General features: G+C 37.3%; 1 protein-coding gene across 2 annotated transcripts in view; it reads right to left on the reverse strand.

The window, feature by feature from the left end:
• LOC150078114 (endosome/lysosome-associated apoptosis and autophagy regulator family member 2-like) overlaps positions 1 to 26,117 on the reverse strand; it is a 425,663-nt gene that overhangs the window by 202,127 nt on the left and 197,419 nt on the right. For both annotated transcript variants that reach the window (XM_090385427.1, XM_090385428.1), the window contains exon 11: positions 17,287 to 17,354. In XM_090385427.1, coding sequence (XP_090241553.1) covers positions 17,287 to 17,354 — 68 coding nt within the window. The remainder of the gene's footprint in view (positions 1 to 17,286; positions 17,355 to 26,117) is intronic.

Raw genomic sequence — 26,117 nt, forward strand, 5'->3', positions numbered from 1 at the left:
TGGCATGCCCAGAATCAAACATTTTTTCCGCAAACCACCTTGTTTATGCCAGCTCTGAGCACATCAAAGATCACCTCCCATGATCCTTTGCACAATCTCCTCTGCCAACTCCATTTTTCTTTGTTATAAAATGGAAATTATGTCATGTGACGTCATTTCCACATTGAAAAATTGTGACAAATTGATTTTACTACCATCCAAATTTAATAGGGATCTGCAAGATCACATCCCATGATCCTTTGTGCGATGTTAAACCTCAACTCCCAGATCTCAGCCCAAATGCCTAATTTTTCTAGATCTTGCTGCAGTAGCATACTATCATTACTGTTGTTAACCATCCTGCTAACCTTTTTATCATCTGCAAACTTAGATATTAAGCCTGATATATCTTCCTCAATATTATTAATAAATATAAAAAGTAATAGTCCCAGTACCAAACCTGAGGGGCTCCACCAATAACATTAATCCAAGGACTACATGGATAACATTAATCAAGAGACCCCACCAATAAAATTTAAACTGCGAAGAGTATTGTTCATTGATAACAACTCCTTGTCTTCTCCCACTCAACCATCCATCCCTTTATCCATAGCAGTAACTTTCCCTTAATACCACACTGCTCCAATTTGTACAGCAGAATATTATGTGCAACAGTATCAAAAACTTTCCTGAAATCCAAGTATATGATATCAGAATTATTTTTTGTATCCTGTTCCTTTGTTACTGCATCATAGTATTCAATCAAATTGGTCAGACAGGATTGCCCCTTGAAAAACCCATGCTGTGGCAAGTATAATTGCAGTCCTGTCTAAATGATCCTACATTACTTATTTATCCAGTGACTCCACTAATTTCGCTGGAAAAGAATTTTAATAGGTTTGTGATTATTCATGTTATTCTTTGATTCTCTTTCGTAAATTGGGGATACATTCACACATCTCCAATCCACAGGGACTTCCCTTGAATCCAAGAATGCTCTCATAATTATGGTTAAGGGTTTGCTTACCTCCTTTGCTGTCTATCTTAGTATAATTGGATAGAACACATTTGCACCAGGTGCCTTTCTTACATTTAACTTCAACAATTTCTCTTCCACTTTCCCTCTCAGATATTACAAAATCATTTAGCTCCCTAGTAGAGTCTGATAAACTTCTCTCATCCACTCACCTAAATAATTCCTCATAAGTGAATGTAAATGCAAAATACTTATTCAGGTTGTCAGCAACCTGAGCAGGACCATCAAGTTGAACAATGGATATCAAGTGGTCCCATATGAATGGTCCCCCTTCCTTCTTGTGTTTTCATGAGAAAAGAAGTCTTTGCTATTTTTCTTTGCATCCTTTGCCAAAAAGTTCTCATAATCTGCCTTAGCTTTGATTTAATTGCAAATTAGTTTATACCTACCACAGGGCTTCTGTGTCACATGATAGTTCCCATCCATCCATCCCAAGCATTTATCTTCTCTGCAACAAGTCTCATTAGTTCATCTGACATCCATTCAGATGTAAGCATTGAATGGTATTTCTTAGTTAGTATGAAAATCCTAGTAACTTCTATGATTATTTCCTTGAATGCTTCCCATTTAGAATTTGCTGATGGTAACATTATCAGTTGGTCCCACAGTATAGAATTTAAAAACTATATGAGATCACTGTGGTCACTTATGAAAGCAAAAACCCTTCCCTTTACCCTTGATGGTATTACATCTTTAGTATTAGTATTGGCAAATGATGCAAGAAAGCAAGTTTATATAGCATCAGAAAAAAAAAAAAAAAAAAAACCTTCCCATTTCACCTACACATCCCCTCCAACAGTTTGTCTAGTTCTTCCTTGAATTTATTCATGCTATCTACTTCTACAATATCAGATGGGACTTTGTTCCAGCAATCAATCACCCACTGGCTAAAAGCAAACTTTTGCACATCTATTCTGCAACCATCCTTCCTTAATTTGAATTTATGCTTCCTCATGTGTGCATAGTCTGGGCAAGAGGAAGAATCCCATCAGCATTGAGCTCCTTCAGTCCATCCATTCAAAGTCTTAAACACTTCAATCTTGCCCAGACTACACATTATTGTTGTTCTTTGGTTTTTAGGAGCATTAGCAACTAAGGCCATATTGCTCCGGGATATGCGGTGGTCATTCCCTGACCTTTCCGCATCCTCTGTATTTGGTGGTGACGGGCTCGAACCCCGGTCTAAACAAGAAGCGTGTGCTACGCACTGCTGCTCCTTCCCACCTGGCTATGGAAGCGCCCAGACTACACGCCTGAGGGGGCATAAATTCAAATTGCAATTTGCAGAACAATTGGATGCCAATACAAAAGATCCACCTGTTTAGAAAGATCTGCATTGGAAGTTGCATAACCAATCAGGTCTGTTCCATTTATGATGGAATTGGAACAACTGAAACCTGATTAAAGTAAAATTTAAGGGAAATTTTACTTATAACCAAAATTGATTTACTGCTTTAATAATTTTTGGAGAGTGTTGTATACCTTTCAATATTTGTAAAAGAATAAGAGAAGTTTACCTCAATATGATACGGAGAACACTTCTGCATGATACTCTCCAGAAATTAAAATGAAAAAATAATAAACATTAACGCAAAATGATTACAGTAAAAAAATAAATAAATTGAAAACAATTAAAAATTCAATTGAACACAATTAAAAATAATTTAAAAGAATTTAACATTTAACTCTTCACCAGACAAAGAAATCTTCCTCAACCGCAAGTACATACTGGATAGTTCCACCCTCTGGACTCTCAGAGACTCCTTTGGATGGTTGAACCCTACTTCCCTCAAAGCAGGGATCTCAGCTGTGGCACTATGACCACACACCTATTCAGGGTGGAATTTGACATCTACAAACTCCTCCCACAGCTAGATACTACCAAACCTGTATGACAAATCATCATGGTTGGGACCCTGTCCCAGAAATGACAAGACAGCACATGACTTAGCAAACTAGACTACTCACCACGGGTGGGACCACATCCCATGAATACCCTTGCCCGGACTTGATTCTTCAAAATGGACTCTTTGCTCTCATCAGTGTTCCACCATTTTCCAGTGATCCAAACTGGGCCCTCTCACCCAGTTCTCTTCACATCCCCTTCCCTGGGTGGAGAGGGTCTTCTGTCTCCCCCCCCTCTCATGGTGAGGTCTTCCCCCACTGTCCACTCTGGGTTCGCCTTCCCTATCTTTACTATATTTCTATCTTTCCCCCCCAATTTCTTCCGACAGCGCACGCCCCTAATTTAACCAGCTAAATAGTGTCTGCAATTCTGCCCAAACACGATAGGAGGGAGTATATGATGAGAGCCTTGTCGATCAATTCGGCACTGGAAAGATTGTGCAAGGCTCAAGGGGTAGAATTTTTTTCAGCCTGGTCTATACTTGTTAATAGTAGAGTGCTTCTACAGGGACGGGATACACTTAAATAGAAAGGGTGCAAGAATATTTGCTGATGCTATCGAGGCAGTGTTAGGTGGGTCGGAAAACTGCTAGCTTGGGGGGATACAAGGACTAATAGATTAACAGTAGCCACTGGCAGAGGTGAAAGTGATTCTTGCACTGCTTCTATTGGAATGAGAAGCAGCCAGGAAAACAAGATGCAGGATATTTCAGAGACTGCTGGAAATCATTGCGGTACAAGTAAACATATGGGTTGTGTTAGGGTAGCTAAGAATAGGAACAGGTGCATGTATACTTGCGTGTACACCAATGCTAGGAGTTTGGTAAATAAATTTGATGAATTTGAGGTATTGCTCAAAACATCAAAGCCAGATATTGTTCGGATATCAGACACGTGGTGTCACACAGATATAAGGAATGCAGAACTGAAATTTGGGGAGTACAATGTTTACAGAAAGGATAGAAAGGGAGGAGAGGTTATGCTATTAGTTAAGAAATACATAAAATCCAAAGAAGTGAAGCCAGTCGACATCGCTGGACAGTGCAGTGTCGAGTCAGTTTGGTGTGACATAAGCATTGGGAGATCAAAATTGAGAGTAGGAGTGTGCTATAGGCCTAATGACTCTGATGAGTATAATAAGAAACTGTACAGGGAAATAGAGTGGGCCAGTAAATCAGACAGTCTTATAATGGGGGATTTTAATTTCCCAGATATTGCCTGGAATTTGGGGGCTGGTCACTCACACACTAGCAAGGTTTTTGTGGATTTATTGGATGATTGTTTTCTACATCAGCATGTTCGGGAGGCAACTAGAGGGAGTAATACTCTTGATTTGATTATCAGTAGTGATTCTTTATGCATTAAGAATCTACAGATAAAGGAACCACTACGTGGCAGTGATCAGAGTGTGCTGAAGTGGGATTTACTCAAAGTGGTAACTACCATCAGGGGTAAATGGAAGGGTTTTTGCTTTCGTAAAGGTGACTACGATGGTCTGAGAGAGCATTTAAATTCTATACAGTGGGACCAACTGATGATGTTACCAACAGAAAATTTAAAATAGGAAGAATTCAAAGAACTTACCTTGGAAGCTACTAGGCTTTACATACCAACTAAAAAATACTGTTCAAGGTTTAGGCCTAAATGGATGTCAGATGAACTAATGAGACATATGGCAGAGAAGAAAAATGCATGGGATACATACAAATTAACATGTGACACAGAAGCCTATGATAGATACAAGTTGATCTGAAACCAAGTTACAAAGAAGGTTAGGCAGGCGAAGGCAGATAACGAAAAATCTTTGGCAAAGGATGCAAAGAAAAACAGAAAAGAGTTCTTTACTTATGTAAACTCTAGGAGGAAAGGGATGAATCAGATTGGTCCACTTGATATCAATGATTAAACTGTTGATGATCCTGCTCAGGAAGCTAACAAAACTAAATGAATATTTTGCATCGACATTCACACATGAGGAGATATTCAGCGAGGGGAATGTCAGAGGTGTTTTCAACTCTGGCTTTAAGCTAGATAATCTTGTAATAACTGAGAGTAAAGTGGAGGAGAAATTATTGAATATAAACACAAGAAAGGCACCTGGGGTGGATGGGATCTATCCAGTTATATTAAAGGAGGCAGCAAAGGAAGTAAGCAAACCCTTAGTCATAATTATGAGAGCTTCCTTGGACTCAGGGGAAGTACCCATAGACTGGAGATGTGCAAATGTGACCCCAATTCAGAAAGAAGGGTCAAAGGCTGACACAAGTAATTATAGACCTGTGAGTTTAACTTCTGTTCCAGGAAAATTAATGGAGACACTGGTTAAAGAAGCACTGCAGGATCATCTAGCCAACACTTCAGTTATATCTCGGACACAGCATGGTTTTGTTAAGGGAAAGTCTTGCCTGACCAATTTGATTGGATACTATGATGCAGTTACAAAAGAACTGGATGCAGGGAATAACTTTGATATTATATATTTGGATCTTAGAAGGGATTTTGATACTGTTGTACATGGAAGATTGCTGTACAAATTGGAGCAGTGTGGCATTGGAGGTAAACTGCTGCTATAGATAAAGGGGTGGGTGAGAGGGAGAAGACAGAGAGTGGTAATCAATGGACACTGCTCATCGTGCACTAATGTTATTAGTGGAGTCCCTCAGGGTTCAGTGTTGGGTCCATTATTGTTTTCTGTATTTATAAATGATATTGATGATGGTATATCAAGCTTAATGTCCAAGTTTGCAGACGATACAAAGGTTGGCAGGGTTGTTAAGGACACTACTGAAGCTATGCTGCTGCAACAGGATCTGGAAAGGTTGAGCAGATGGGCTGAGAGGTGGCAAATGAAGTTTAACATTGACAAATGTAAAGTACTACATATGGGAAACAGCAACCCCAGAGCAACGTATCAACTCTGTGGTACTACACTGACAGTGGTAGAGAATGAAAAGGACCAGGGGGTAATTGTGCAGGCAGATATGAAGTTCTCTGAGCAGTGCAGATGGCCTGCAAGAGTAGCTCATGGTGTCTTGTCAACGATATCACCAACAACTACTAGTTGTTGGTGACTCTATTGTCAGGGAAACGGGGAACATGCTTTGTAAAAAGGATAGGTGGAACAGGACCAGGGTATGTCTGCCAGGGGCAAAGGTTGATGACGTTGTAGAGCAGATATCATCTTTTAAGGGCACAAAAGGTGATATAGTTGTACACGTTGGCACTAATGATATCCTAGTAGGAGACCGGCAGAATTGCTTAACAAGTACAGGTCACTGTTGAAAAAAAGCCGTGAAATAGGGTTGAATTTGAAAGTGTCTGCAATTCTGCCCAGACACGATAGGAGGGAATATATGATGAGAGCCTTGTCGATAATTTGCCTTTAGCCAGCGGGTGGTTGGTTGGTGGAACAGACTTCCATCCCTTGTCGTGGAAGTTGATAGCCTAAATAAGTTTAAGGCTCAGCTGGACAGGTATTTTGAACGAACAGAGGGGTGAAGTGGAAGTGGTTTTTTTTGGCTGATGCTGCATAAGCTTGCTTTCTTGCATCAAATGCCTCTACTAATGCTAATGATATACAGGAATTTTTCTAGCAGGGATAAAGAGGTGATAATTCCCTTGTATAAAGCAATAGTTAGGCCACACACTTGAGTACTGCATACAGGTCTGGAGGCCTCATTTCAAGAAGGATGTATAGCTGCTGGAACGAGTACAGAGAAGGGCAACAAGATTAGTGAATGGAAGAAAGGGTTGCTCTTACGAAGAAAGGCTTAAGTTTTGAAAATTACAGTGTCTGGAGACTAGGCACCAGCGAGGTGATCTGCTGGAGGTGTATAAAGCCTTGAATGGTTTGAGCATGCTCAATGCTGATGGGACATCCATTTAGGCCTAAATGGATGTCAGATGAACTAATGAGACATATGGCAGAGAAAACGGGGTATCGGAATCGGTACCGGAATAATTACCCGAGAGGGCATAAATTCAAATTGAGGAAAGACAGATGTAGGATAGATGTGTGGAAGTTTGCCTTTAGCCAGCGGGTAGTTGGTTGGTGGAAGATACTTCCATCCCTTATTGTGGGAGCTGATAGCCTAAATAAATTTAAGGCTCAGCTGGACAAGTATTTCGAACAAACAGAGAGGTGAAATAGAAGTGAGTTTTTTTTTTTTTGGCTGATGCTGCATAAGCTTGCTTTCTTGCATCATATGTCTCTACTAATGCTAATGCTAATTCCACTAGTGTTCAAACTCAACTTGGCTTCAACTTCTTTTTTTTTCTTTCTTTCTTTTTTTTTTTTTATAGGCCTTAGCCACCGAAAGCTTCGAAAACTAGGTGGCAGGGCCTGCCAGAGTACTAATTATATAAACTTCTACTGGTTACCTGACCTGCATCTTCGTGGCAGTGTTGGCAACGGGGGGTTGCAAGGGCTAACAGTTCAGAGAAACAACATACCACCACATTATACAACAGAACGATACCCCTATATACACTTCTGGAAAAATTCCTGGCCTTAACAGAGTTCTGTGACACAAAAACAGGGTACATAATGTAGAAATGGAGGAAACCCCTGCTGCCATTAGACCCTAAACACGTTAACCCTTAACCAATATACTGTAACCTGAAGAAGTGAGGTTCTTTTATAAGATTATCCCTTTACATTCACTAAAACTTTTATTGCCATCCTTTATTTCAAACAAGCCAAGTATACTTTCTGAAATGCAGTGTCTGGATTAAATATGGTACTCAAGATGCAGTCTAATTACCAGTTTGTTCAGTTAAATAATAACTCGATTAAAAAAATTGCTATGAAGCCTTGAGAGAACTCTATACACTGTTCAAGCAGCCCAATTGTATTTCTTAGAGAACTTGAAATCTGACTATAACACCATACAGTTCCTTTCAACCTATAAAACACGAGTATTGTCTTCAACTTCTCCCCCCCCAAAAAAAACACACACTTTGCTCTGGGATTACTGTGCCCTAGATGCTTTAAGTAAATCCCACATCGATATACTGTGATCGCTGCCACCTAGTTATTCAGTGAGGGGAATGCCAGAGGTGTATTCAATTCTGGCAGTAAGCTAGATAATCTTGTAATAACTGAAAGTAAAGTGGAGGAGAAATTGTTGAAGATAAATACAAGAAAGGCACCTGGGGTGGATGGGATCTATTCATTTATATAAAAGAAGGCAGCAAAGGAAGTAAGCAAACCCTTAGTCATAATTACGAGAGCATCCTTGGACTCAGGGGAAGAACCCATGGATTGAAGATGTGCAAATTTGACCCCAATTCACGAAGAAGGATCAAACGACAACACAAGTAATTATAGACCTGTGAGTTTAACTTTTGTTCTTGGGAAATTAATGGACGCACTGGTTAAAGAAGCACTACAGGATCATCTAGACAAGGATTCAGTTACAGCTCGGACACAGCATGGTTTTGTTAAGGAGAAGACTTGTCTGACCAATTTGATTGGATACTATGATGTGGTCACAAAGGAACCGGATGCAGGGAATAACTTTGATATCACATATTTGGATCTAGAAAGGCTTTTGATACTGTTGCACATGGAAGACTGCTGCACAAATTGGAGCAGTGTGGCATTGGAGGCCAATTGCTGAGTTGAGTGGGAGAAGACAGAGTGGTAATCAATGGACACTGCTCTTCATGGAATAATGTTATTAGTGGAGTCCCTCAGGTTCAGTGTTGGGGCCATTGCTGTTTTCTGTATTTATAAATGATATTGATAATGTTATATCGGGCTTAATGTCCAAGTTTGCAGATGATACAAAGGTCAGCAGGGTCATTAATGACACTAATGACAGTACGCTGCTGCAACAAGATCTAGAAAAGTTGTGCAGATAGGCTGAGAGGTGGCAAATGAAGTTTAACATTGACAAATCTAAAGTATTACATATGGGAAGCAGTAACCTCAGAGTAATGTATCAACTCTGTGGTACTACACTGACAGTGGTAGAGAATGAAAAGGACTTGAGGTTTATTGTGCAGGCAGATATGAAGTTTTCTGAGCAGTGCAGATGGTGTGCAAGAGTAGCTAATGGTGTCTTGTCAAAGATATACAGGAATTTTTCTAGCAGGGATAAGGAGGTGATTATCCTCTTGTACAAGGCAATGGTCAGGCCACACCTTGAGTACTGTACACAGGTCTGGAGGCCTCATTTTAAGAAGGATATAGAGCTGTTGGAATGAGTACAGAGAAGGGCAACAAGATTAGTGAAAGGAACAAAAGGTTTGCTCTTATGAACAAAAGGTTGCACTTAAGTTTTGCAGATTACATTGTCTGGAGACTAGTCACCTGCAAGGTGATCTGACTGAAGTGTATAAAGCCTTGAATGGTTTGAGCATGCTCAATGCTGATGGCATTCGTCCTCTTGCTCAGAATAATCACCCGAGAGGGCATAAATTCAAACTGAGGAAAGATGGCATTAGCATTAGTAGAGGCATATGATGCAAGAAAGGAAGGTTATGCAGCATCAGCCAAAAAAAAAAAAAAAAAAAAAAAAACGCTCAGATTTGACTTCCCGTTCGTTCCAAATACCTGTCCAACGCAACCTTAAATTTATTTAGGCTATCAACTTCCACAACAAAAGAGGCCTGATGTAGCCCAGTGGTCAGGAGCGAGAGTGCATAGCACGCGTTCCTTGAGTGGACCGGGGTTCAAGCCCGTGACTACTAAATACGATAAATATTTGTATTGACGATTTATTGTAAACTCTACTGACTTGGTTGTCGTGCCGGATTATAAACAGAAAATTTATTTATTTATTTATTTATGGAAGTCTGTTCCACCAATCATCTACCCGCTGGCTAAAGGCAAACTTCCACACATCTATCCTACAAATGTCTTTCCTCAATTTGAATTTATGCCCTCTCAGGTGATTATTCTGAGCAAGAGGAAGAATCCCATTAGCATTGAGCTTGCTCAAACCATTCAAGGCTTTATACACCTCAATCAGATCACCTCGCTGGTGCCCAGTCGCCAAACACTGTAATCTGAAAAACTTAAGCCTTTCTTCGTAAGAGCAACCCTTCTTTCTATTCGCTAATCTTGTTTCCCTTCTCTGTACTCGTTCCAACAGCTCTACATCCTTCTTAAAATGAGGCCTCCTGAACAGTATACAGTACAGTCAGTCCTCATATAACAGGTGTTTACACTACACAAATTCAATCATACATGATTTATAAATAGGGGAACAATATCGTATATAACACAAACCGAATTCGCTTATGCACGAATTGCCTTTGTGTTTACAAGAAATGGCAGTCGAACGCGGAATAATCCCAACTAAACGCAACACGATAGGAATGAAGAGAAGATTCTGAAAATGTATTAATGTGTTTTATATCATTGAAGGGGAAACACATTTCACCATATGAAAGTAAAAACCAACACAATTCCAGCTATCGGTATAATCACAAATGCAATTAGATAGAGTTTACTACCAGTTTATAACAGATTCCACTAGCAGAAACGCAACTGGAAATTGTTTTTATTGTTTTATGGTAGTAACCCCTAGAAATGTGCTTTAGTAAAATGTGTTAATAGTGTATCACTGCCTTTACGGTGTTGTTTATTCAGTTGCTCCACGCGCACAGCTTTGTTTATGTGTATCAAGCGTGCCTCCTCATGTTGTATTTGTGCTTTATTCCCTAAAAATGAGTAAAATACTTAAAAGGTGTGAAAAGGAAGCGTCCTGGTGAAGACACTGCAGATTCAGAGAGAAAAAGAAAAGCAATATCGATAAACAGAGGCAGACTGGGTCAAAAATTCTTACCCGGGAAAATCTGTAGCGGCCTCATACTATGGTTTATGGCAGAAATCACACTGGCCTCCAGCCCACCAGGTTTCCCCGGTATGGCTTATGGCCAGTCCGCGTCGTGAATCGCTTTGAGCGAAATGAAAGACTATGTGATACTGCATGTGCTACAGACGTAAATGAGGCAAAGCTGAGAATTACAAAGAATGCAGAGAACAAAAACAACTTTCATAGCAGAAACAACTCAAAGTGTAATTAAAATCCATTAGATTAAGACACAAAGAATTGGAAGAGATGGAACGGCTGTCATCTGTTTGGATAGAAAATCAAACAAAAAACAAGTTTGCTTACGATAGAAGCAAAAGCATTAGCAATATTTTATTATGTAATAGTAGTAATAAAATACGTAAGTATTTTATTACGATTATTTATTGTGTTTAGTAATATTTTGGTTACAAATGTGTGTTCAATCTTGGGTGGTTGGCACCTAACCCTTTTTTTCCCATGGGGCCTGTTGTTTATATTGCACGATTTTGCATTGCACGAGGGGTTTCTAGGAACACAACTATCGTGCTATACGAGGACTGACTGTACTCAAGTACCTGTTCCTATTCTTAGCTACCTTAACACAAACCATGTGTTTCCTTGTACCGAAATGACTCCAAGCAGTCTCTGAAATCCCCTGCATCTTGTTTTCCAGGTTGCTGCTCATTCTAATAGAAGCAGTGCAAGAATCACTGTCACCTCTGCCAGCGCTACTGTTAATGTATTAGTCCGTGTATCTCCCCAAGCTAGCAGTTTTCTGACCCACCTAACACTGCCTCGATAGCATCAGCAAATATTCTTGCACCCTTTCTATTTAAGTGTATCCCATCCCTGTAGGAGCAATCTCTCCTGTTAACAAGCACAGACCAATCTGAGAAAAATTCTACCCCTTGAGCCTTGCACAATCTCTCCACAGCCGTGATCGACAAAACTCTCATCATATACTCCCTCCTATCGTGTCTGGGCAGAATTGCAGACACTTTCAAATTCAACCCTAATTCATGGCTTTTTTTTTCAACAGTGACCTGTACTTGTTAAGTAATTCCGCCGGTCTCCTACTCTTAATATCATTAGTGCCAACATGTACAACATCACATTTTGTGCCCTTAAAATATGATATCTGCTCTACGTCATCAACCTTTGCCCCTGGCAGACATACCCTGGACCTGTTCCACCTATCCTTTTTACACAATATGTTTCCTGTTTCCCTGACAATAGAGTCACCGACAACTACTACTTCCTGTAGGACCAGCGCATTCTGCTTTGGGGGTTGCCGCTGTGTTGCAAGATGATCAAGGGTAAGCTCTGGTGTTGATGTGAGCAGCTGAGAGGAGCTTGATGGGCCCACAATTTAGATCCTTCCAGGGCATCCACCCTGTCCTTCAAGCTCTCATATAGGCCCATAAGAACACTGAGTTGTCGCCTGATTTCCTCACACTCCTTACATCGCGCACACACAGACATTTCCCTCGGCAATATCATATCCCATACCAGATTGTTCCACAAACATCAAGCAAGCAGTGCATTTTAGAAAAAGTTGTAGGGTAGATGTGGAGAAGTTTGCCTTTAGCCAGCAGGTAGTTGATTGGTGGAACAGACTTCCACCTTCTGTTGTGGAAGTTGATAGCCTAAATAAATTTAAGGCTGAGCTGACAGGTATTTGGAATGAATGGAGCAGTGAAATGGGAGTGGTTTTTTTTGGCTTCTGCTGCATAAGCTTTCTTGCATTGTATGCCTCTACTAATGCTAATGCCCTGTTCCAGAAAGGTCTTCAAACATTGCATAAACAGCACATTTCTTCAGTCCATGTTTTGTAGGAGATTCGCCTCTTTAGTTCTCTCCCAAGCCAGAGCACTATCATTGCTTTGCTGCTCTAGTTTGGGCATGATTTTCATTTGAATTCAATATAATTGAGAATAATTCACTACACTAATACTTAAATGCTATAATAACAATTACTGCATTTAAGTATCATTACTTAAATGCAATAAAGCATGCTCAGACCACTCCAATTCACCAGTTATGCAGCAATAATATATAATAACTTATCAAGTTTATGTTATATGTCTTATGCTATACTGTTATGTTTGTGAAGTTATAAGTTAATTATAACAGATAACAAAATTATCTAAATAATGCCAACCTACATGATTTGAACTATCAAAATTCCCCTACCATTTACTACAGTATACATTATGAGATACAATATTCATGCCAAATCACCAATATGAAGGTTGTATGTAAATTAATTCGTAACTTGAAAAAAAACTTTAGCTAAATTTAAAAATAAGCTAATGAATGTGACTAATTAAACTATTTATTGAAGTCAATTTAATATATAAGTTAAAAAAACAGCAAAATTTTCCAAAAAAACATTATTGCCCAGGAGTTAAAATTCTTCAATTGCACAGATATGAAATCATGGAAGAGAAGGGAGGGAGAGAGAGAGAGAGAGAGAGAGAGAGAGAGAGAGAGAGAGAGAGAGAGAGAGAGAGAGGGAAAATAGTAGGGGAAAGAGATGTTGTACATGTCAGGGAGGTCATTGCACATGTCAGAGAAATTGCACGTCACAAATAAGCAATTATGAAAGAGGAGTGGGGAGAGGAGAAAGAAGAGGTAGGAAAACAGGAGCATCTGCTAACATCACGCAGCACCAAATATAGAACAGAGGCTTGTGCCGCAGTTCCTATCGATTGTAGCACTGATGGTACTGATGTAATAGTCTACTATGCAGGTACCATTCTGCTAGACAGCAAACTCAGTCATATTAATATGCTATTAATGATTATGCTATTGTGGTTACAATATTTAAGCCAGTCATCTCTACAAGATATAATACCACTACCAACCATAATCATTTAGTTGATAAAGACTGCATACAGGAACCAAAAGTTTCTATGTATTTATTTATTATTTTTTTTTTTATCATGTATATTTTTAACTCTTATTCAGTAACTGATTTTATAGTCTCCTAAGTAAAGTTACTTTGTAAGTTTTTTTTATTTCAAAATAAAAATTTTTTTCTAATGAAATGTCAGTGTCTGCAAGAACTTGTACACACAAATTCCACAGCAAATTTTAGTCTGCTCATAGTTGTCTACAAATCAAAGCTTTTCCCTTGATTTCTACATAGATAATGAGCAATTCAATACTTTATATACAAAAATATACTCTCTGAAGTAATATTGATAAAAATTTATATATCAAATAATAATAAATAATGATATTTATAATGATATTAAAATGATATTATAAATTATAAAATGATATAATAATGATATTATAATGATATAATGATATTAAATAATGATATTAAAAAATTAAATGATATATACATAAAAATTTACTATAAAATATAGGTGTAAATACACCATAGTGAGCTCATAATGAAAAACTACATAAGTAGCATAAAGGCATCGATTTAATTGTATCTCATACAGCAGGTTCCCGTTATAACGCGGTTCGCTTTACGCTGATTCGCTATAACGCTGTTCTTATATTATAACCCGTATCTGACTATAACACTGTCACAGATCACTATAACGCTCTTTTACAGATTACATTTTTGACATATTAACGAAATTGTTTCATTTGATGGAGTCAATAGCTTGAAAATGAATAGCAAAACAGTATTAAAACGTTTCCCACGCCGACTTGAGAAATTTTCCCACGCTCAGTAAAAGTTTCTCGCATGCTAATTTAGTTTCAGTACAGTGACTTGTAACATAGTTCCGCGATCAACATTTTAAAAAATGATCAAGTATATTGCTTGTAATATTTGCGTTATATGCATTTATCCGAAGTCTAGTCATCACTCAGTAGAGTATTAGACATCGTGCGTAACGGAAAGTTTACTTGAACATCGTATCGTAATTAATTCAACCAACGCAGTTACATTTTCGAAGAGCTAATAATGACTGATAGGAATGAAAAAGCAATGTCTGGGCACAGTACAAAGACTATAAATGTAAGAAAAAGACTGAATTTGAAAAGTAAATTAGACGTTTTGAAGCGAATCGATTCCGGTCAACGACAAACGGATGTGTACCATAATTTAGGACTTGCAACTTTAACTATAAGAACAATTATAAAAAAATAAAGAATTAATTTTTGCAGCGGGAAAGATAGCTGTTCCACTGCAAGCAACTAGGACTAGGCCGGCTATTAGGATTGAAATGGAAAGACTTTAATTTTATTGAAGATAATATTCCAATGCAGAATTCAGTTAAGTTAAATATTAAAAAGAGAGAGAAAGATTAGCCAATATGATGATCTGAAGAAAACTCGCCTAAAAAAAAAAAAAAAAAAAAAATGTGGAACCATTTAAAACTGGTAAGGGCTGGTTGAATAGATTTAAAATCCAGGGAGAAGCCGCAAGTGCAGATCAAGGAGCCGAAACTTTCAAAAAAGAACTTTTGTTAAAATTATTGAAGAGGGGTATTATGTGTTATACTTCTCAATAAGTTTTTAACATAGATGAAGCAGGACTTTTGTGGAAACGAATGCCTAAAAGAAGTTTCTGAAAGAAGAAAAAACATGCCAGGTTTCAAAGCGGTGAAGGATCGGTTGACTTTATTGTTGGTTTTAACGCTGCGGGGGATTAAAATTAATACCCCTTTTAGTTTATTTGGAAGAGGGCCAAAGTTCAACTCAAAATCCACACATTTTTCATGATTAAATTCATCAATTAAATTAAATTCATTATTTTAATTGGAATTTTAAATTTACTTTTGATACGCAAGTAGTTACCACATAATTATACGTATGCAATGCAGAATATTTTAGATGTGCAAATATTTGAATATTAAATATTTTGACCAACATTTGTGCATCTTTTCATTACTGTTTGTTATTCATTAGGAAATATCCTATGGCACTGACCGCAGCTCATAAATACATATGTTACCTTATGGGAAAGCGGCGCTCGCTTAGCGCGGATTCACTTAGCGCTCTGTTTTTCCGGAACGAATGATCAGCGTTAAGCGGGGGTCACCTGTATTGTGACTACTTTCATGAGTTACCATACTCAGTGGGCATCACCACCCACTGAGAATGAGTAACAATAGTCTTCTCTATTAGTGAAGTGTTATTTATTCATGGTAGTGCAATACACGGTAACTCGTTCTGAAGGTGGTTACAATATGAGATAAAATTAAATCGATGCCTTTATATTATGTAGTTTTTCACTATGAGTTCACTATGGTGTATTTACACCTATACACTTTACGATATTAATCTGTTCCAGAGATGCCATCGTATTGTGAACCCAATAACACATTTTTTGGTAATTTGTTCAAAGGCCTCAGAAGTTTAAATTTACGCAATATAACAAAGCTATTTATCTCTCTAAAAGGTGATTTTTATAATGAAAATTGTATATGTTGGTTAAAAAATGATTAAAACTAATATACTGATTAAAGCACAACATAAAAAATCACTTCAACTGAAGTGATGCAAAACAAAACATACAGCCAACATGTTTACAAAGGCTGCTATTGCTAAGAGCAAGGACCACGTGTCAGGTGGGAGACAATTGTAAGTCCATCCCATCGTAAAGTGAAACAAGTAGGTGCCTCTTAACATGGTCACTGGTTAGTAGAATCAGCTGCTTTATAGAATAAAATTTCATAAATCAATGCATTACAAACTTTCATCGTTATATGTTCAGTTATAAAAATCAATTTTGAATGCCTTTGTGATATTTCTGGAGGTCACAACCAAAAAAAAAATAAATAAATAACAATTTGCACTTTCCGGTTTATTGGGCTTTTCTGTTAGTGCAATCTAATTATAAACTCGATCGTATTGCATTTGTGTGATAGTACTGATAGCTAGAATTCTGGGTTTTTACATTGTTATTATAGTGAAATGTGTTTCCTCCTTGTGTAACCTGTGGATAATATTCTTCCAATTTTCGCTCATCAAAATCACCGTTTAAAAGAATTAAAATTTAATTCACAAACGGGATTACAATAACCGGCACTTACCACTAGGGTATGTGGCACCTGGGTGCAAATCGCAATTTGGCACCCCCTTTAAAATTTTCTTCATACATGTATGAAAGTTTCAGGTTTTCAGGCACCCCTTGAACATTGGTGCCCGGGTGCAGTGCACCCCTTGCACCAGCCCACCCCTGCTAACCACATGGAGAGTCCATTGAAAAGTGAACCAATCGTAAAGCAGGATCCACTGTATTTTATAGTGTATTTTAAACTCAATCTATTATGCCGTAAGTATTTATATTTTATTTAAACATAAACATTTAATCTTAAAATAATAATTTATAAATCAGAGCAGAATAAATAGAGAATAATGTATTTACTCTACTCTGGTTGAGTATATAGATTATTCTGTATTTTTGTACAGACAAGGCTATATGAACTTTATTCAATAATTCATGCTTGGTTGTAATTTAGAGTGCAAAAACTAGAAAAATCCAAATCTGGCAACCTTCAGGTCCTAAGTCTCCAAATGTTTTGAGATTTTGTACCTACACAATATTTAATATTTTGTAATCTTCAGCATACTAATTCAAAAACTTACCTAAAGGGCTGTTTGCTCTGCTGGCCTGACCAAGTATGAATATCAGTAATTCCTTTTCGACCAGAAGACTGAAAACAAATTTCCAAAAATTATGTCCATGATGATTTCCAATTACTAATTCAATGATTTAAATAAACAGAATATACAATAAGTTTGAAATATATATATATATATATATATATATATATATTCTAAACTTACATATATATATATATACATATATACACACACACATATATATATGTATGTGTGTGTATATATATATATATATACACACACACACACACACACACACACACACACACACACTGGTGTTCAAAGCATATCACCTAAGAATTTCACATTTCCAACCCTTTTTCGCGATGGTATGTTACATTAATGACTAGCATCACAAATAGAAATATAAACAAAAGATATTTATTAATAGTTAAGGCAAAGATAAGTAATATTTTACAGGTGCTCTCAAAATATTCCAACATGAGCATTTGCAACCTTTATACAACAGATTTGGTAAACACGACAATTATGGCTGAAATGTTATCAGAAGCCCTCAATTTGCTTCAGTTTCTCATTTTAAATAGAAAACAAAATGAAAAGTTCACCAGTTGCAAACTAATATTTAGTTGAACCGCCTCTACCCTGATGACAGCAGAATGCCATCAAGGCATTGACAAGATCAATTTCTGACGACAGTCAACTGATAAGTTTGTGGTTCCAAACACGAATTATGGCATCCTGAAGTTCACGAAGGATCTTTGGTTCCTTTCTGGCAACTGCAGATTCCACACGATGCCAACAGTTCTCTATAGGGTTCAGGTCCGGGCTGTTTCCTGGCCAGCTAAGAGTTGTAATGGACCGTTCTTTCAACTATTTTTTCACCTGTAACAAATGTAAACACATTACTGTCAAACCTCTAATGCAGAAATAAAGCTAAAGTAACTACATAAGTGCCTACTTACACTCTTCACCCAATGACAAGGAGCAGAGTCATCCTGAAAGATGCAGTTACTTGGCAGGTTGAAATGGTCTCTAATGGTTGGCAGCAATTTGCCTTCCAATATAGCCAGGTATCCATTGGCATTTACGGAACCTTTTATAAACTGCAGGTGACCTACTCTGCGATACGAAATGCACCCCTATATCATTTGGCTGGTAGGGAATTTCACTGTAGACCATACAGTCTGGATGGTATTCTTCACAAAGTCTACGGCGAATCGTTTGTTTCTCATCAGAGCTATGCAGGTTGAATTTCTTCTCAACCGAGAAAATAACTGACTTCCACTGCTCGGGAGTCCATTTGACATGCTCTTTACATCAAATTAATTGGGCCTTTTTCATTTTTTGTGTGAGAAGGGGCTTCTCCTTAGGATAACGGACTACAAGTCCATTTTTGGGAGGCATCTTCTGACTGTTATTGCACTTGCTACCACTCCTGTATGTTCTTCCCATTCTCTTTTCATCTCAGATGAAGAAGCTTTACAGTTTTTAAGGCATATTGAATTCCTGCTGTTGACACTTCAAAATGCGGTCCTGTTTTAGCATAGAGACTCATTTGCATCCAGTTCCTTTTTTTCCTATCAGCAACACCAGTATTCTTGAGTTTGGAAAGAAATCTACTCACTATTGACTGATTACAAGACACACTATAAGCAATATGATGGGAAGAACATCCTTCCTTATGTAAAGCAACAATAGCACTCTTTCTTTGTGCCGTAAACTGCACGTAATTCGCCATCCTGATACAAGCAAGGAATGACTGCAACTCTTGCAGAGCGTGCTTATATAGCTGAAAGTAACAGCTGATGCAATATTACATCATCAACTATGCATGTCAATCTATCTGATACAATCTGTAAGAAATATTGCCATATACTTACGTTAATTGGACGACAATTACAATTTTAAGGGGTGATGCACTATCTTTGAACACGTGCATGCGTGCATACACACATTGGCAACTCTTGTATAACAGTACTTCTACAACACGGTTTCGCTCTAACACGATTGATAAATCGCAGTAAGCCTCGTGCAACACGGTACTTATATAACACTGTTTCGCACTAACATGGTTAGAGAATTTCGGTAAACCTCACATAACAAGGTTTTTTGAGCTTTTGTTCTGGGGAAACCCTGCTATTATGTTGGATGTAATTTTTCAACATTTCCACTCTTTTTGAATTCCTGCTGTTGACTCACAAGTCAATAAAAATTATTGAGCAATCCCTGTATTTTATTTTGTTGGGAAATCCCCGTGTTACATTCTGTGCTATTGAACTTGTGGAAAAATGTAGATTTCAAAGTTTTATTACTATTGGATATCATGCCAGGTCAACCAAACTTTGAAGTTATGTTCCTACCACCACAGTTGTACTAGGTTAATATAACTTCTTTCATTCAGCCATTAGATCAAGACATTATATCCACCTTTAAAACTCATTACTTCAAAAAAATCGTTACAATGGATTTTGGAAAAAAATTGATTCCGAATCTATTGATATAATGGAGGCATGGAAACTCCTAAATTGTGGACTGTATCAGAATCATAGCTTTATTGCTGAAAAGTAAACCATCAATGTTAAATGTGTGTGGACAAATGTATGGCCAGAGTCAGTTCATTCAGAAAATAGGGTCGAACTGGCAGAAAATGGAATCGGTGCGATAGTAGAACTTGTTACATTGGTAGGAGGGGAAGGTTTTTTTGATGATATAACAACTGAAACCCTCGTGGGTAGCACAATTGATAGAATCACCCTCCTCCCAACACCGGGTGAAAAAGACCCAAGTTTTACAAATCTTTTTCACAAAGTGGCTTATTTAGTTGGTCTCAGGCAAGAGTAGCACAGTTTTCCTCCCAGAATCTCAGGTTTTTTTGTCCAGCAAAACAGAAAATCAACCTCAGGACACATGCAATTTAAAGACAACATACACTGAGTAACATGGCCTTAGTCGCCTATGCCCCTAAAAAATTAAAAAATAAGCTTACTGAAGACGAATAAAATAAGCTTACTGAAGACGTTCAAGAATTACTGATATAAAAAGAGGTTGGCGAAGAAGATTTGTGGAAATAGCATCAAGGGACAATGTATTCTTGTATTGATTGCGGCCTCCAGGGTTACCCCTATATACCGCTCTAGCACCTGTAGGTTATTTATAGCCGGCAAGTGTGTGTGTGTGTGTGTGTGTGATGGTTGTTGTTTGCCGGCCCTGGAGTCTTAGCAGCCGAAAAGCAGAGAGCAAGCTACCTGCGTCCCGACTCCCGTCCCTAGCCACGTGGAGGCACTCCAGGAACTGTCTAAATTACACTAAGTGGGATTCCAACAAGTGGAATCCTGGTAATAATAAATAAGGAATGGGGAGGAGAAAGTGGGAGAAAAGAAAGTAGAAGAAAAAAAAGAGAGCAAAACACTCTCTCGGGAAAAAGAAGAAATAGGAAAGAGGAAAGCACTAGTTGGAAAATCTAACAAGCGAGAGAGCTTGAAGAGGTAAAATTTTGAAGCCCGAAGGCTTGTAATTTTGAAAGAAAGATTCCCCTAGCCGGGAAGGAAGCCCAACCTGCACCGACAAAGGGAGAAAAAAAAAGTCTCAAAGAAAGAACACAGGAAATGTACAAGTGGCTATTAGATAGCCACTTAAAAGAATAAATTAAGATAAATAATAAATACTTATGTCACCGATATGAAACAAAGCAGTAAACATTAACAAATTACACTGCATAAGCAGAGAGTAAAATATACAATATTTACAAAATAAGTAATTAAAATCTTAACTGAAAAACCAGTCAACCAAAAAATTAACAAAAATAGTCAATCAGAATAAATGCAAAAACATATATAAAAAACACAAAGAGACAATTAATTACAAGCAACAATAATCCAACAAACAGAACTCACCCAAGGCAAAGATATGCCCAAGGCCAAACCAATAAATACTGTACAAATAAATTAGTTAACTGAATCAAAAGCAATTCTAAATTTAAATCTGAGTATAACAAATCAAAATCAAAATAATAAGTTACGTATTAAACAATAATTAATGAATATTCAGAGAAAATGTCTCTGCACAAAGTAATCTAATCTATATACATAGCATCAGAGGTAAAACCAAATCAATTCAGAGGATGATAGTGCAGATGAAAATTCTAAACTTCCAAATTTTACACTAAAAAGCATAAAGTTAGCTGAGCAATTAGAATCTTAATTTTTGAATGCAGATTCTTCAATGAAATTTCTGAAGCTCCCTTTTGAGTTTCAAAAATGCTTAGTTCCATACGATGAAATTCACAAAGATTTATCGAGAAAAAGCTAAGAAACCCAGATTACTGATTTTTTTAAAGAGAATAGAAGATACACGAAATCTAGAATGATGTATTTTTGTTAGTTTTGTCAACAAAATAGTGCATTTTTATTAGCTTTTGGAACGTTAGCGTTTCATTCAACAACGAATGAAAATACAGTGCAACCTCATATATAACACCTCTTTGTACCAGAGTTTCATATATACTGCTGGTGTATGATCGTCTCCCAAAATGAATTATGAAATAAAGTAGAGTGTGTGTGAGTGTGAGTGTGTGTGTGTTTTCAAAGAACTAGTAATTTCATATTGGAAATTGGACAAAGGGAATTCTTTATATATTCATATCTACCGTACATCCCACTACCATATTTCCAAGATGATAAATTATCTAAAAATTGGCTTTATGTGAAATCATTGCACAAAAAATAGGTCTAGCTGTCTCTGGATCCCACAGACTCTTAGTCGATTCACCATATGACTTATAAATACCAGCCAATAAATCAACCTCTTATAAGCTTGCAATGTGATGTCATTTAGATATTTCCAGTTGTCACCGTACACTTTTCTCCATTCAATGTTACTCACATTCAAAAAATGTATCAAGATTAGGATCCATGATAAGCTGAAATGCACTCTTTATATCCTTAATATTCTGAAAATAGAATACTTGGTCAGACCAGGAGTAGCAGTTATTACATTAGCAGATGTTGTTCAACCCAACGTTGAAGAAATAGTTTCATCATCTAATGTATATTTTTATTCTTTGATTGAACTGATCACTCTACTTACACTGCCAGTATTGCTTTCAAAGCTTCCCTGTATTATCTGTAAAATCATCATGATCCAAAGTATCATAATCCTCTTCTGAAGTTTCATAATCATTGTCTTCATTTGTGTGGTTTTCTTCTTCAGACAAAAAATATTCCTCGTAATTACAAGAGTCACTCTCGTTTGCATGTATTATTTCAGCCAGTTCATCATCAGTAAAATAATGCCTTCCCATTGTTTCACTGTTATACAGCCAAGAAAAAAAATCAAACTAAATACTTACTTAATGTTAACTAGGGGGCTTTGCCCCCTGCTTGCTTTGCTCGCCCACTCCTGCGCACGCTTTTCTATGTAAAGCGCGCACAGGAGTAGAGGTATACGGAGTGAGAAATCGTTTCTAGGCAAAAGACACCTGTTAAAATGCACTGATCTATGTCTAATCAGAAAAGGACCTACGTAATTACTTACCTGTGCATTTGTAGTGCGCAGCATTCTCAAGGTCGAATAAATATCACTATGACATTATTTACCTGCGTTTACATAGGTCACTTAGGAATAGGCCTTTTGCTTCGGGTTCCATAATGCATGAGGAATACTGTTGCATCCAAAAGAGCAGGACTAAAATATTTAACTGAAATATTTACAAACTATACAAATATTTAAAATATTTACAAATATACAAATATTTAAAATATTCATAAATATACAATATTCGTTAATATACAAAAAATGTTACAAAGGAACGTCAAATATTAGGCAATGAAGCACGTGCACGAGGTTGGTGAATGTTATGGAGGCAGATGTCAATAATTAATTGCATTTCTAGTGACATGATTGTCTCGCCCTCTTCTCCCACTGGCTCGAATAAATATCACCAGGAGGAAAATTTTTAATGTATAGAGAGATTATAAAGATATAAAGATATTCAAAGATATAAAGATATTTTTTATTCATTTTAATAAAGACATTTAAAGATATAAAGATTTTTTTTTTCCATTTTACTGTATACTTCAGCAAACTCTTATTTTTGCTAAAATAAGAAAAATGTAAGTTTTATCTGAGAAACAAATTCATGAAGCATTAGAACAAAATGTTAATAAGCAAAAAATTTATGGGCACTTAAATATCATTTCATTTCATATAGACCTGAGGTGAACAGCAGGGTTAAAAAAAAAAAAATTTCTTTTTTTTAGTGTATATAAAGATATTCAAAGATATAAAGATATTTTTTATTCATTTTAATAAAGATATTTAAAGATATAAAGATTTTTTTTTTCCATTTTACTGTATACTTCAGAAAAGGAATTAACACTTGGAAATATAAAATATTTGTAAATAAATTATGGTGATTATTTTGCATAAAGCAAGAGACTATGCATAATATTCATTAGTGAACAGGTTAGTAGCATTGCACGTTTTGTTCGTAGTGAGGTGCCAAAGTAGATAATTGGCATTGTTTTAATTGTATCTCATATGAATACCTTCACAATGAGTTGCCATGATATTGCACTACCTCAAATAAGTAACACTTCACCAATGGAGAAGACTAATGTTACTTATTCTCAGAAGATACCACCGCCCCAGACGGCACCATTTCAAGGCTTGTTGGTTTTTCCTCGGTGGGTGGGTAGGTGTTGTAATCATGGCAATCCAGTTATAAAGTGTAACTCCACAATATGAGAGATGCCTGATGGTGTGCAATAGTATAAACTAAGGTGATCATTTTGCATAAAGCATGCGACTACGCATAAGAATCACTTGTGAAGGTATTCACAATATGAGATACAATTAAAATGATACCAATCATTTTAACTGTATCGAATTTAAACTATTTCAGCAGTTCACTTCAAACAAAACATGGTGCAATGGCACAAACCCATTCACTAGTGAATCTTATGCATAGTCTCATGCTTTATGCAAAATAAGCACCTTAGTTTATACTACTACACACCATCAGGCACCTCTCATATTGTGGACTTATACTTCCTAAACTGGATTGTCATGATTGCAACACCTGGGAACCAATCCACTCACCAAGGAGAGGCCAACAAGCCCAGAAACGGTGCCGTCAGATGGGGGTATCTGCCGAGAATAAGTAACATTAGGCTTCTCCATCAGCGAAGCATTACTTATTCAAGATAGTACAATACCATGGAAACTTGTTGTGTAGGTATTCACAATATGAGATACAATTAAAACAGTGCTAATTATCTACTTTGGCAGTTCATTACAAACAAAACAAGGTGCAATGGCACTAAACCGTTCCCTAATAAATTATGTAAAAATTTATTCCTCAGTACAGAATCCCAAGTGATGAGTATTTGCAGAGCACCAGTTTGAGAAACACTGCTTTAAGCAATGACTGAAGGATTAACTAACAGATAATCCTGCGTACACTCTAATCAACATTTTTATTCTGCACAGAAGCCTGCTTATGGTTCTTATTCCTCCATTACTACTCACAGCCCTACCCCTTTCTTCATACATTTGCTTCTATCTACTCTTCAGCCTATCTAATATTCTTCCTCTTTTCACTACTACTTTCATACTGCATTAAAAAAAAAAAAAAAAAAAAAAACACTCCCATTTCACCCCTCCATTCATTCGAAATACCTGTCAAGCTGAGCCTTAAATTTATTTCGGCTATCAACTTCCACAACAAGGGATGGACGACTGTTCCACCAACCAACTACCCGCTGGCTAAAGGCTAATTTCCGCACATCTATCCTACATCTGTCTTTCCTCAATTTGAATTTATGCCATCTCAGGTGATTATTCTGAGCAAAAGGAAGAATTCCATTGGCATTGAGCATGTTCAAACCATTCAAGGTTTTATACACCTCTATCAGATCACCTCGCCGGTGCCTAGTCTCCAGACACTGTAATTTGCAAAACTTAAGCCTTTCTTCGTAAGAGCAACCCTATGTTCCATTCACTAATCTTGCTGCCCTTCTCTGTACTCTTTCCAGCAGCTCTACATCCTTCTTCAAATGAGGCCTCCAGACCTGTATACAGTACTCAAGGTGTGGCCTGACCATTGCCTTATAAAAGGGAATAATCACCTCCTTATAACTGCTAGAAAAATTCCTGTATATCATTGACAAGACACCATGAGCTACTCTTGCAGCCCATCTGCACTGCTCAAAGAACTTCATATCTGCCTGCACTATTACCCCCAGGTCCTTTTCACTCTCTATCACTATCAGTGTAGTACCACAGAGTTGATACGTTGCTCTGCGGTTACTGTTTCCCACATGTAGTACTTTACATTTGTCAATGTTAAACTTCATATGCCACCTCTAAGCCCATCTGCTCAACCTTTCCAGATCCTGTTGCAGCAGCATAGCATCAGCAGTGTCCTTAACAACCCTGCAAACTTGGGCATTAAGCTTGATATACCATCATCAATATCATTTATAAATACAGAAAACAATAATGGACCCAACACTGAACCCGGAGGGACTCCACTAATAACATTAGTCCACAATGAGCAGTGTTCATTGATTACCACACTGTCTTCTCCCCCTCAACCATCCCTTTATCCATAGCAGCAATTTGCCTCCAATGCCACTCTGCTCCAATTTGTGCAGCAGTCTTCCATGTGCAACAGTATCAAAAGCCTTTCTAAGATCCAAATATATAATATCAAAGTTATTCCCTGCATCCAGTTCTTTTGTGACTACATCATAGTATCCAATCAAATTGGTCAGGCAAGACCTGCCCTTAACAAAACCATGCTGTGTCTGAGCTATAACTGAATTCTTGTCAAG

Source organism: Mastigoproctus giganteus, chromosome 11, assembly GCF_048544385.1.
Source record: "Mastigoproctus giganteus isolate SK-2022 chromosome 11, ASM4854438v1, whole genome shotgun sequence".
Classification (NCBI taxonomy): Eukaryota; Metazoa; Arthropoda; class Arachnida; order Uropygi; family Thelyphonidae; genus Mastigoproctus; species Mastigoproctus giganteus.